At 41.3% G+C, this 13,586-nt stretch overlaps 2 protein-coding genes across 2 annotated transcripts; one reads left to right on the top strand and one right to left on the bottom strand.

The window, feature by feature from the left end:
• The first annotated feature begins 5,621 nt into the window (after positions 1–5,621).
• Positions 5,622–7,464, top strand: LOC133733053 (cold-regulated 413 inner membrane protein 1, chloroplastic-like). Its single transcript, XM_062160663.1, has 6 exons — positions 5,622–5,951; positions 6,033–6,185; positions 6,278–6,373; positions 6,514–6,578; positions 6,973–7,042; positions 7,126–7,464. Exons 1-6 carry the CDS (start codon positions 5,791–5,793, stop codon positions 7,289–7,291), a joined length of 711 nt encoding a protein of 236 aa, XP_062016647.1. The 5' UTR covers positions 5,622–5,790; the 3' UTR covers positions 7,292–7,464.
• Positions 7,465–8,214: 750 nt separating this feature from the next.
• LOC133733051 (PLASMODESMATA CALLOSE-BINDING PROTEIN 2-like) lies at positions 8,215–10,918 on the bottom strand. Its single transcript, XM_062160662.1, has 4 exons — positions 10,240–10,918; positions 9,184–9,795; positions 8,808–8,850; positions 8,215–8,726 (listed from the first exon to the last, which is right to left on the bottom strand). The coding sequence occupies exons 1-4, from the start codon at positions 10,298–10,300 to the stop codon at positions 8,513–8,515; spliced, it is 930 nt and encodes a 309-aa protein (XP_062016646.1). The 5' UTR covers positions 10,301–10,918; the 3' UTR covers positions 8,215–8,512.
• Between the last annotated feature and the right edge of the window lie 2,668 nt (positions 10,919–13,586).

The raw sequence follows: 13,586 nt of genomic DNA, 5'->3' as shown, positions 1-13,586 counted from the left end.
CTCTCCGCCATACACATATCCATACCCATACACCAGATTTGACCCAGACTCCATCAGCTCATCTGACTCCGGCCATCTCGACGCTGACAGGGACAAGGACGACGACTCCAGCCCGACCAGCGATCTCAGTGGCCTCAACGACGACTCCAGCCCACCGGCGAAGACTCCACCTGATCATCTCCTAGCATCGGCGACGACTCCACCTGCACACCGCCGCCAGAGACGACCTCGATCTCACCTGTACAAGCTGACCTCGACCGCCCAGACGCCGACGACTCCCTCTCCGGCGTTCAACCACCGACCCGAGCCCGTCGATTACATCCCAGCAGCAGCGAATCATCTGCCATTCGACCCAGACCGGACCCACCATCGAAAACCAATAATCATCTGCCATTCGACTCAGACCAGACACGCCATCGACAACGACTGCTCGGTTGGACCGACTGCGTTTCGTTCACCTGATTCGGATCGGGTCGTGGCTGCGTTGTCTTCTTCAGCTACTGGTGGTTCCTCTTCTTCTCCGATCTGCGGTTCCTCTTCTTCCGATATGGCTTGGATAGTTGCTGTGTCGGAAAAAAAAAAAAAAAAAGTTTTATTGAGTAGTTATACATGTCTATTGCGGGGCAATAATATGATTATTGGGAGGTAATAATATGAGTATTGGGGGGCAATAATATGCATATAAATTGATCAATTGTGCCTGTAGTGTATTCATTTTGGTTTTGGGAGTTTATGCAATTCACTGGAGGGTAATAATAATATGATTATTGGAGGCAATAATATGATTATTGGGAGACAATAATATGAGTATTGGGGGGCAATAATATGATTATTGGGGGGCAATAATATGGTTACTGGGTATTATTAGGGGGCAATAAATTCATATTCCGGTAACCGGTCGCCGGAATCCGTCACCGGAGTAGGCGGTCGGCCACTGGTCACCGGAGTCCGGCAAGGTATCCGACGACTTCTCTCTCTAAGTGAGAAAGAAGGAGAGGGCAAAAAAGTCCCAAAAATAAATAAAAAGAATTAAAAAAAATTAATTGGGTAATAGAGAAATAATCCCTTAAAGTGTTTTTGGTAAATTGGGTTAAAAAACTTTTAATGGAGCAAGTGGGCAATTTTTAAGCTGAAATTGGGTAAATGATCATTTCCCCAAAATTAAATAGCTTATTCAGAAGTTACATCATTAAACTTCTGTTTATAGAAGTTTGTAAAAAAATAGCTTTTATAAGCTAAAAGCTATAACAAGAGACAATCATGAATCATATTCAAATTAGTTTTACACCATCTCCTTCTAATATAGCTCCTGAAAATTCGGAGCTCCGTATACCGAAACCTAGGGTTTCATGCAGCAGAGCGGCGGCGTCGGGTTCGATCCTGCCTGCAAGAGGACGTCTTACGGCGTCGTTCTCGTCTAGTACGTGGACAGCGGCGAAGATTTTGATTCAGTGCTAGGTTTGAAGGCAAGGGTGACGTGAGGTCTGGTTTGCGACGTAGGTTGTTGTAATCGGTAGGGCTGGGCACGGCCCCAGACCGGCAGTGAGTTTCCAGGGACCGGGATCGGCAGTATAAATTCGGGCCGGGCTTGCAGTTTCAGATAACAGGGACCGGGCTAAACCCGGACCGGTCCAAAACGGGCCGGTTTTTTCAGTTTTCCGGTCCTGCAAAAGAATTCTGCATTTCTGCAATCTGCACTTCTGCACTACCTGCAACACAGTAAACACTCATAACTCACCATGGCAGCAGGATCCATTGATCTAATAAGCCTCAATATACACTGATCTAATCAAGCATTCAAGCTTGAAGCTCAAAATAGAGAGAGTCAGACTGTGGTGAGTACCTATGCGAGAGCGAGACTGTGGCCGGAACTTGGAAGAGTACGGTGAGACTGTGAGACATGGCCGGAAGAGCTGAGAGGCAGAGAGGCAGAGCTGATGAGAAGCTGAGAACTGAGAAGATTGGATTTGCGATATAGGATGTGGGCATGTGGCTGGAAGACTGGATTTCTGGTCTCCGCCTCTCCGGAACTCTCGAACAGAGAGAGTGAGAGCTGAGAAAGTGATAAGTGAGAACAGAGAGATAGAGGCGGAGAGCTGAGAGCCTGAGAGGCTGAGATCGATTTGAGAACTGAGGCTTTTAGGTTTAGTTACCAATCGCATGTGGTCAGGTCCATAGTAACACAATATACTAAGAAAAATAACCTATAAATGGAAGACACGTACACAAGGTCGGGTTTTCCAGTCCAACCATTCACCGCTAGTCAATAACAGGGACCGGACCGGCATCACTTAGCACAGGGATCAAACCGGCCCAAAATCACCTATTTCAGTCTAAAACTCGACCCGAACCGGTCGGTCCGGATCGGTTCCTTCGGGTATTTCGGTCTTTCGGTCATTTATGCCCACCCCTAGTAATCGAAGGGCATCGAGTTGCAGGACGGCGGTGCGTGAGGCAGCGGCAACCTGGTTTTTCTATGGAGGTGTGATGGGCAGAGGGCCTCTTCTACAAGGTCAGAACCGGTCGATCTGGGGGTGGGAGACGAAGGGTTTGGGTAGTGGGCTTTTGGGCCTCTACCGATCTGGGCTGCAGATGCAGGCTAGTGAACTGTGCCTAGTTGGTTCAGTTCCCCTTTCCTCCAACACTTGGGTTGGGCTTGGTTTTGAGATTTCTGGGAGGTGGCCTATCCTGCTCTTTACCCTGTATTGTTCCTCGAATGTTGTTGTGGCTGTGTTGAGGGTTGCGACGTACACCATGAAGGTCTTAGGCGTCAAGATGTTCAATCCAGTGGTTCCATTTTAGGGCTATGTAGGGTTAGGGAGTTTTTAATTTCTGCATTTTGTTTCTGCAGTTCCTTTAGAATTTTAGTTTTTTTGGAGTTTCAATTTTGGATTTTAGTCCTTTTATGCGAGCATTATTGATTTGTAATATGAGGGGTCTTTGGACCTCTCAAGCTTGACTAAGTGAGGTCGTATGATTTTAATATTAATGGATCAGTCTTCTATTGCCCTAAAAAAAAAAAAAAAAAACGATCATGAATCATCTTCGCGTGACTAAGTTGTTTTTAACTATTATTAGACTCAAATTACATTGTGGATAATAATATGGTAGATGAAATTTTTTTTCCTTCATTATTCTCTATCATTGGATTTTGATCAAATGAAAGTTGAGCAGTTGTAAGAAATTCATTGAGTAGGCGAACATGACTTAGAAGATATGCAATCCCCATCATAGAGAATTAGATGTCGAAATTCAACAAAAGAAAATGTGTCGAATATCTTAAACTTAACCAACCTATAAATTTAAATTGAGGAAAGAAAATTCACAAAAGAACACATAATAATAGCTAAATTTGACGGCTTCTTGATCAATAAGTAATAGTGAGAACATTTCTGCAAATAATTATTGGTTTTCCTCTAGCTATCTAAGTTGAACAAGTGCTCATTCTGGGCATTGCATTGCTATATATCTACACAATTTTCACCTAGAAAGCAAAAGAAACTAGAATTAGCTAGCTAAGCTACTCGATGAGCAAGAGCAACTGCTCATTTTTGTTGTTGCTGCTGAATCACCAAGACACTAGTACGGCGACCAATTACCAAGCAACTGCTCATAATTCGGCGACCAATTAATGTAGAAAACAAACAGAGTAAATGCCACTAATACGGCCAAGTTGCGTGCACCTGTTAACCAATTAAAGTCCATGATTTTAGCGGTGGATCCAACAACAACGGTGGCAGCAGAAGCTATATATGTCACTGATGAGTACAGAAGATAATCCGAGCCGTCCAAGTTCGGAGTTTAGAATCTTAAGCTGATTAAGGATGGAAACAATGACTGGAGTCGTTGTCGTGCAATGGATATATAGCTGTAGCGAATAAAAGCTGAACAACTTGTCCGTTCCCTAATGGCCAGTTAAGGTGAAAGCAAAAGAACGGCTCCCACGCCAACAAGAAAGTTTGAAAGACCAACATACACGGCCATTCTTCCAGTTTTGCTGATTAGGCTCAAATCGATTTTGACTCCGATTAAGAATAAAAAGAGTGCGTATCGAGCAAAGCGATTACATTGAGTATTTCTTGGCTACTATATAATCTAGTTCAGTAGTTCCATTAGGGGTGGCTGAAAATGCCGGACCTGCCGAAACTGGCCGAACCACCGCTGTCGACGCCGACGGAAGTGGTAGCCGGAGGTGCGGTACGGCTGAACCGAACCGTATGGACATTTTCGGCTCGGTAGCGGTTCAAGCAAACCAAATCTTCAGTTCAAACCAAACCGGCCGAGAGAAGGAGAGTTATTCAAAAAATGGATTATATCTCTCCATTTGCAAGACTCGAACCCTCAACCTTTCAAGCCCAGATTGTAAGTTACGCCACTTTCCACTGGGCTACAACGTTACCTATTGTCTTACCCTTAGAATTTTATTTTTATACTAGTTTAACTGAAAAGAATACTTTGAGATGCCTCCTCGAGAACCACAACTCCTTTACTTTTTCTTTTTCTCTTTCCTTGTTGACTCATTGCCTTCTTCTTCGACTAGGTCTCAAGTCTCCAGCTCCTCTTCTCCTCTGTCTCACTCTCTCTCATCTCCTCACCCACTGCCCCCCCCCCCACCCTCTTCTCCGCCTCCTCCTCTCTCTGCTCCTCCGCCCACTGCTCTCCCTCTCTCTCATATCCCAGCTCCTCTTCTCTGCCTCCCTCTCTCATCTCCAAATTGTTTTGGTCTAATGGAGAGCAGAGGAACTAGATCTGTTTTCTCTCTCCTTCGACACCCACTTCCGGTCACCACCGTGACTCACCTCCACCATCATGGACCTCACCGACCTCCGACGATTGGTGTGCCAAAATACCAACCGATACCGACTGTTTACCTCGGTAAACCGAGGTTTCGGTAACCGAACTTCCGGCACGGTACCGGTTTCAATTCTGACGAAACCGAAGATCTTCGGTCGGTATTCGGATGACCCCAAAAATGTCGGCAACCGTGCCGCAGCCAGCCCTAAGTTCCATAATCCCATATGCATATAATAAAGTAGACCAAGTATAAGAATTAGGTTTTGGCACAATGTTGATTTCAAACTAAGAGATTGTGATGTAATTTCTTATCTAATTACTCGTTTCATTATCTGTAAATCACGTCTTTTTATAAGCTAAAAACCTTATAACTTATATCGCCAATAATTCTTCAACCGCCTTAAACATGATTATGAGTTTTAATTCTTTATGTTCCTCATTTATATCAACTCACCTAGTTATCAATAACTGGTGGACAACCTAGGTTCGAATCCCGAAGCTGTCAAAGTGGTCAGGCACTGTGCTGCAATGCACAGTTGGAGCATTTCACATGCGCCGAATAGGTTTTTATCTTGGGCCTAGGAAGCCTTTGGATTTCCCTTAATAAAGTAAAAAAAAAAAAACTAACTGGTGGAGTTTCTCATTGGATTCAGACTTTGGACTAAGTTCATCATTGTTCTCTTTATGTGAAAAAGTAGCGGCGAATTAATAGCTGCCTAGCTGGTTAAAAATGAACGTACCATAATGATCAGGTGACCTGTGACGTTGAAGTCGTTTTCATTCCAATTTTGGTCAAAAAGGAACTCTTTTTAAAAGGCCCCAAATTTAAGCCATCTCTATCTACACCCGTGTCGCAGATCTCAGCTTGATCCACCGACTCTATCGATCCGGCCTAGACCCGCGAACCCGCCACTTGGATCCGAATTCGTCGCCTCATTCCCGTCAATAAAATCGTAACCCTCACTCTCACTCTCTAACTTGTTCGTCCGAGCAAGAATGGCGAGCCTATCACTGTCCTCCACGTCAGCGCAGACCTTCTCTCTCCACCGCAGCAGCACAAGCAAGGTCGTCTCCGCCGCGCCTCTGCTTCAGGCCAGGAAGAAGCTCTTTGGCGTTTTCCCCCGCGCCTCCAGCTCACTCCATTACCATCCACTCAGGTTAGTTTCGTAATTTCAATCGAGCTCCGGTTTATGTGAAACGGACGTTGAATTCGAAGCTCTGGTTTCTTTGTTTTATAGAGTTTCGATCGGTAGAAACGTTTCGATTAGTGGAAACGATGAGTTGAAGTTGATGAAGAAGAAGAAGAAGATCAGGAGGGGAATGACTGCAGTTTGTTATGCTTTACCTCTCAGAGTCGATACTATCCAGTGGATCGCCACCATCTCATCTGCGTGAGACTCCAATTTGCTGAATTTCCGGATATTTTTGTTTCGAAATCAATTTCTTTTCCGGCATGTCATTCAATTTGTGTTACATTTTTCAGGATCCTGATGTTTGTGAGAGGAACTGCTGTGCAGAAATCGTTTCTTGTGCCCTTGTTTGCTCTACAAGCACCGGGTCACCTCATCTCATGGATTAAGTGAGCCTTTTCTGGAAGTTATTCCTTTTTTTTTTTTTTACTTCTTTCCTTAATTTGTAAATTTGGTGTTTGTGAGGTATCCATTGAATCAAGTTATAGCCTTTTTGAGCTCGAAAGCATGACTTGAGTTTGGCTTGCAGGGGTGAATATGGCATCTGGGCCGCATTTTTGGCGCTTCTTGTTCGTCTCTTCTTCTACATTCCTGGTAGGTCCTCTTTCGATTCCTTGGTTTCGATTTCTTGGTGTTCTTGATTCCAAGTTTTTAATTGCTGCATGGTTTGTTGACTTTATTGGTTCATTTCATTACACTCTAGTGGAGACGACCCATTTTACTTTTAAAGATACCTTTTTTGGGCATCATTCTTATAATCATGCATATATTCACCAGTAATTGAAGATTCTGCCCGTAGTTTTCAGAATAGTGGGACTACTGATCTATATATTAGTCCGAGTTTCTTTTTCTGTTCTTTCTCTGTGTGTGTGTGTGCCATTCTCTAAGTCTTTGTTCTGTTTTCTGCTCTTAATTTCAAGTTTGAGTGGTTCACTTATACTTTCAACTATCCATCCCAATTATATGGTCTCATTTTGTTCTTTTTCAGGGGAACTTGAATTGCCATTAGTAGCATGTCTCCTGGTGATTGTTGCTCCACACCAAGTTATGAGACTTAGGTAAGCATATGCATTTTTCTACACCAACCTTGACCATTAAGTAACTTTCCTAGTTCTTATGTTTCACTATGTTCTGTTGGCAGGGGAAGACAAGAAGGTGCTATTCTTTCCCTAGTCATTGCAGGATATTTGGCTTTTCAGCATTTCTCACGCATTGGAAGCTTGAACCAGTCATTTGACCGAGGTTCAATTGTTGCAACCTTAGCCATCATTTGTCTCACTGTTCTGTCATGCTTGCTCCTGTTCTGAGTTTATTGTAAAATAATTAAAAGTAAAGTAGCGATGATGTAAAGGTTGAAAGCCTGCCTGAGAACAGTCATAAATGCTGAACCTCTTAGTGTTCATTTTCTAGATATGTATAAGATGAATAAAGTTCTCAGTGTTCATATTTTTTTTTCAATATAAGGAAATATTGTCAACTAGTGTAGCGTCTCTTCTGAAATTTTGTTCATGAATTATTCATAATGTGCAGGGTAGAGTCTTGATACAGTGCAACAATATTGCTTTATAATGGAACTCTACACCTTCAAAAAATGGATTGTACCCATGGCACTTGAGTGTATTGCATTTCATCAATTTTAGACTACTCATGTTGCACCCGTTTTGTCTCCTTTGTTGTTGCACTGCTGAGAATTGTTATTTAAGCCTTTAGACAATTCATTGCTGATGTGAGAGTTTCTATTGAGAAGCTAGCGGGCATCACAAGATTGGATAAATTGTTTTTTATGGTTATATAGGGATCTAGCATGAAAAATACTAGTATGAATGAAATGAGCAAGATTTGAATTGTTGAAATTTGAAAAACATTGTTCTATGAAGCAAATGAGGAAGAGCTTAATATCTGTTGCCTTCATCCTCCAAATTTTTTTTTGGAGTTATATGGTCAAATTTTCATATGTTTATGTCCTACTAGCAGTCAGGACATGAGTCATTCTTCTACCAATTACTCTACATCTATTAACTAGGTGAAAGAATTTCATAGGTGAACCTATTACTCTGTTGTATTCTTGTTGCTCATTGGGATCAAAATAGATAATGTTCTAGTTAATATCATGTAACTGAGCATCTCATCAATACTCATAAATATGATATATATATATATATATATATATATATATATATATATATATATATATATATATATATATATATATATATAATAGCCTAAAGCCTGGTTGAATTAGCTAATAATTTATTGTGCTAATACTGTAGATGAAGGACCTATATGTCTACAAGTACAAGTACCTAAAAAATTTCTATGCTTTCTGACTTTTCTCTCAGGCTTAATAGTCAACTAAGAGGTATACATAGATGAAGTTTGACAATAATTTAAATGGTGAGAAGAAGGCCTTGAGAGAACATGATAGCTCACTTCAATTCTCAGTGCCTCCTTGGACTTTATGTGGGTTGCTGGCAAATGAATGAATTGCCATCTAATTGCAGATAGAATAATCTGAACTTCCTGTCATTTCAGAGGTAAATTGCTGCAAGTAGTGAACCCAAGAGTGTGGTGGATAGCAGAAGCATGCAAGATGAGATAGAGTTGGCTGCGTTGGGGGACTCTGATGGCGAACCATAAATTGTTGATCCACCTGGAGTATCTATAAGCGGGGTGGTCGGGGATGGTGGCGTTGTCATACTTGTCGGTGTCGATGGTGGAGTCTGGTAAGGTGGTGTACTCGAGCTGAGTTTGGAGAAAAAAAAGTAAGATTTATATTTGCTTGATGTCTCCATAGTCAAGTTGGAGTTGGTTATGAAAGATTACCTGGTTGATGCTGTGGATGATGAATAGCGACAGCTACCACTACCTGCAATAAGACAGAGTGAGGACTTCAGCATTTAATCAAGCACCATACAACAAGAATTATGAGGTTGGGAATTTAAATTTATTAAATGAAGATCTGGAAATTTTGGCAAAAGAGGTAGGAAGCTACAGCTGGCTATACTATTCAGCAAGATACTTTCCCTCCTAAGAAATGGATGGTTCTTTTCTTTCTATAATATTGGAGAGGTATACTTCCAGTAATGAGAAAAATTCATGCAAAGTTTCACTTTACAGCAGAGTTTTTGTACAAATGGTAAGGTTTGGATTCCACTTTCTTTTTAGAATATTGCTGGATTAAAGTTCATAGATGTCTTACTGGGGTCAGTGGTGGTCAGTTGTGCTGTTCCTCCAAAACTACAGCTGGTTGGAGCTGGGTTCTTCTGGTAATAGTTATTGAAGGCATATGAAGCGTGATCCCGGAGAGTGTTTGGGTTATAACAGCTTCCACTTGGTTGAATTGGTGAACAGTCTGCACCTCCATAGCCACAAGCATAATCAAGAGCTACCTGCAGGGCAGTTTCTGAAGCTGATTGGCTTGCTATACACCAACTACCACTACCACCACCACCTGATGATGCAGGGGTTGTGGAGGGAGTTGTTGGAGTTGTAGAGGGAGTTGTTGGGGTTGTAGTGGGAGTCGTCGGGGTTGTAGTGGGAGTCGGCGGGATAGGGGGAGTCGGCGGGATTGTAGTGGGAGTCATCGGGGTTGTGGTGGGAGTGGTGGGGGTTGTCATGGTGGTTGGTGGTGGTGGGGATGCTGGGAAGACAAGTGTGGGAGTCATTACAGTTGGACTTGGATTTACGACAGGAATCGAATCAAGCTGGGTCGTAGACACTGCAGATGAGAAAAGCATATGGTTTTCATGAATCACTTGTCTTTTGCTTTGTTGGATTGCTTCCAATGGAGGATTTTTTGGAACACTTGAACCTGAAGAAATTGAAAGCATGGTAAGTTCCTTTTTCTTTTCAATTGAAATCATTGGAGAAGTTGCTAGGATTTGTATGAGGGGAACTCATCTTGCTCTATGTACACAACTACTATGAAGGTAAAACAAATTGCAATCCTGAAAAATTGTTTCAGAGATTGTAAATATCTATTTATTCTCAGATCAAAAGTAGATTTAATTGAAATAGATGCTCCTATAATATGGATGAGATTTGCCATCGGATTTAGGTGTTTGATGCATGCATGCAAGTCTGTAGTTTTTCCTCATATTCATGTTAATTAATAATTTAATGTTAGCAGATTACTTGTCTAGATGAATGAAAATTGAACATATTGGAAAGTTAGCACATGTTCATGATGAAGCAGATATACACAAGAGAATCGCATAAGCAGACAGCAATGGAGATCCTATTCAATTCAAGTTACCTGAACTAAAGAAGAGAAACAGGAAAAATAATGCAGAATGCCGAAGAGAGCTAACACCCATCTCTCCTAGTTGCTTCTTCTATACTTTGGTTGTATATTTTGTTCTGGGTTATTGCAAGAGAATGATGGAGAAGAAGCTAAGATATACTACGCAAGAGAAACAGCAATCTTTGTGTATTTGCAAAAGAAGAGTTTACCTCTTTTGCCTGCCTTTTATTATATATATCTTGAGGAATCATAGCTTTCTTGGATCCAAGAGAGAATGAAAAAGAGAGAAGGGATCGAGAATATGAGAAAACTTGGGAAAGGAGGCATTGGGTAGTTGGATATTGCAAGCAAGAGATGGTTCAATAAAGTGTGTATGAATGGGAAAGGCAAATGAGTGATCTGCCATCTGCTGGGTTTTAAATCTGGTTGTTTAGGCGCTGATAAATCGAGTATCTATATGACGGTGATATACTGATCTTGCAGGGTTTCTCCTTTATCTTTTTCACTCCTTTTTACTGTGTTTGTTGTACTTTGTTTCGTCTATTGTAGATTTTATCGTTCATGGTACTGAATCAAAAAAGTTAAAGTTGGGCAACTGGGATTTTGCGAGTGGCATCTGATGGTTTGTAATCAAGAATATTGTCTCCTGGTCGATCTTAGTCTATTTTAGTGAAAGTGCCAATTGCCCATGAAGGAAGAAAAACATTTGTATAAAATGTATATAAATCATGTGGTATTGCCTTACTTTCTTTAAGAACAACTTGGTTTAATTTATGTTCTTTCTCTGGTAACCCAAATCTAAGCCTAGCTAGTTCATTTTAGTCATCATTGTGCAAAAACAACATTTGGTTGATCGAAGTCAAAACTAGAAACAACAAAAGGAACTATTGGTTTATTGCTTTCTCTCTTTTGGAGTCGGTTTACATGTTTTAAAAAGGTCCTTGCTTAGGTAGATTACCCAAAAGCAGAATGGCATGGCCAGATTAGGAAAGGAATTCGGAGACGGTGACTTCTAAAAATTAGTTGGTTGAATACATAAAAGAGAAGGAACGCAGTTAACAACAAATTTAGTCGAATTAATACGAACTAATTTGGGTGTGGAGGCAATTGTTCTACCATGCATTGAAGCTATAGACACAAACCCTGTTTTACGAACTTCCATCAACCGAAAACGAAGCATTTTTTATCTATGCTTGCCTCAGTCATCATAGATTCGCTTTTGTTAAGAACTTAAGATGAATTCTTGCAGAATTCAGGTTTCCATGTGCTTAGACCAAAAGGATTGGTGAGAAAGCCTACCATTGCTAGGTAGTGACAGTAGATAAAGAGTTCTTCTTACCTGAACTTTCGCAAAAATCTACTTTCCTAAAATATGAAGATAGCTCATACATATGCTACATCACCTTTTTCCTAATGCTTCTAGGTTTAGATCGACCGCTATATTGCCTGTATACATATGGGCATGCAATACTTAAATTGGTTATAGGTGATACTAGATAATATTCTAACTCCCCATTACTGGATATTAGTTCATCTTTGCCCGAACAACTTGAAGCATATCCACCGTGAGACCCAGCGGATACTCGCAATATTCAGTTATTCACCATGAATCTCCTAGTTTCACTCTCCCTAGCTAATCCTATAGAGAGGATAGTGTGGGAGGTCTCAATGGGTACACTGAGAAGGTAGAAGTACCTTTAACATTAACATTTCTATATGCGTTTGTATGTTTACTTTATAAGTGATAGGATATGAAAATTAATTACCATATATTACAAATTCAAGTACAACCGTCCAGAGTAAAACTTGGCAAAAACATCCATCCCTCAAATCACTTTCCTAAACTATCCAGGACTCCAGGTATATTACCCAAAAAAAGATCCAGGTCTTTTAAGGAAACCAATATTTTCCTACTTCTTTTCTAATATCCTTCCCGGTTAGGTTAGGTATTCTTATCGACTTAGGAATAGCTATGTACGTGGGAAATGTATCTATATACATGAACACCCTTCATTCCCTTACCATATTACTAATTAACATAATTAGCTTTGTTCTTCAACTTCAATCATGATAAGACACTATTTCCATAGCGAAGTGAGGCAACCAGAAACCCTCACTGAGGTTTCAACTCCAAGCTGCAGCGACCTGTTCCCGATCAAATTCCAGCTCTTCGAGGTCACCAGAAGCAGCAGTCGGACAGAAGAAGAAGATGAAAATGCTACTAGTGAGGAATTAGAAGAAGCAAAGCTTGTAGCCGAAAGACAAACTAAACCACTCTCTCGTGCCCAGCTATTGTGTTTGAGGACTCAGGACACATGGGTAATCTGCACAGGGACTCTTTCCAGCATGGGCGTCCCACAAGATGAGCAGCCTGCTATTGTTGCAAAGATATTCGAGGCCTTGAAAGGCGCCGTCCCCTTCCGGCCTATCTGCGTGGTCATCAAGGACATTGTGACCGTGCAGGAGCGCAGTGGTGGGAATGAAAGTTGGAACAAAGTGAGATTTGATAGCTTGGAAGTTAAGGAAGAGGAACAGGAGGAGGAGGAGTGTGTTATTTGTCTGGAGGGCCTTTCTGACTTTGGCCCCAAGAGCGTTACGCACTTACCCTGCTCACACATTTATCATGGAGATTGCATTCTGAAGTGGCAAGAGAAGACTCAGAAGAGTCGTCACTTGTGCTCGTGTCCCGTGTGTCGATGCCCAATTCCTATTGTGGAGATGGCCGGGGAGCCATCACAACGACTTTCGTTGTCGACATTGTCCCGGCCTCCGCAGTACCAATACATATATGAAGAAGATGTCGACACGGACCCGCTACCCGAACCCTCGTGGTGCGAGCGCGGGTGGATTGAGGTGGCTGGCTGTACTTTAACTACTCTGCTGATGATCCCGCTCTGTTTTGTAATGTGCCCTTGCTTATGATTTCAAATGTGATTAGAGATATAAAGATGGAAAATTATGTGTATTCAATTTGTTTGTGAGTTTGCTATTTACTTGGTACATTAAGAACCATCAATTACCAAGCACTGAAAATTCACAACTCGCCATGTTCTAACACAGAGGTTTAGGAGAACTAGGTACTCAAATCTTGTTGAGTTAGTTTCCATTATGATCGAGTTGAAACCTCACTATGAGTTTGTTTCTGACATGTTCTTACTTTGGACAATTTTTTTTTTTTTAGATTTAAGAACAGTAATTAAAAACAAAAGAAGATCATAAAATTGCCATATGATTAATTGAACAAGAATCCAAACGTGCATGGGTAATATAATGCAATATTGTACTCCAAACGAACACTTACCTAAAACAAAACTAGCTCTTTCCTAATCCTTAGATGGAAAACAAAAAAAATATCCTGC

The sequence above is a fragment of the Rosa rugosa genome, chromosome 2, assembly GCF_958449725.1.
Source record: "Rosa rugosa chromosome 2, drRosRugo1.1, whole genome shotgun sequence".
Taxonomy (NCBI): Eukaryota; Viridiplantae; Streptophyta; class Magnoliopsida; order Rosales; family Rosaceae; genus Rosa; species Rosa rugosa.
Note: the sequence above shows the minus strand (reverse complement) of the source record. Positions and strands in the feature narration are given on the sequence as shown.

Excerpts from the sequence above, each read along its gene's own strand:
- LOC133733053 (XM_062160663.1), top strand. The coding sequence starts at position 5,791 with ATGGCGAGCCTATCACTGTCCTCCACGTCAGCGCAGACCTTCTCTCTC. Across the intron at positions 5,952-6,032 it reads CTCCATTACCATCCACTCAG|AGTTTCGATCGGTAGAAACG; the intron begins GTTAGTTTCGTA and ends TTTGTTTTATAG. Across the intron at positions 6,374-6,513 it reads CACCTCATCTCATGGATTAA|GGGTGAATATGGCATCTGGG; the intron begins GTGAGCCTTTTC and ends TTTGGCTTGCAG.
- LOC133733051 (XM_062160662.1), bottom strand. The coding sequence starts at position 10,300 with ATGGGTGTTAGCTCTCTTCGGCATTCTGCATTATTTTTCCTGTTTCTC. Across the intron at positions 8,851-9,183 it reads ACTGACCACCACTGACCCCA|GTAGTGGTAGCTGTCGCTAT; the intron begins GTAAGACATCTA and ends GTCTTATTGCAG. Across the intron at positions 8,727-8,807 it reads TCATCCACAGCATCAACCAG|CTCGAGTACACCACCTTACC; the intron begins GTAATCTTTCAT and ends CTCCAAACTCAG.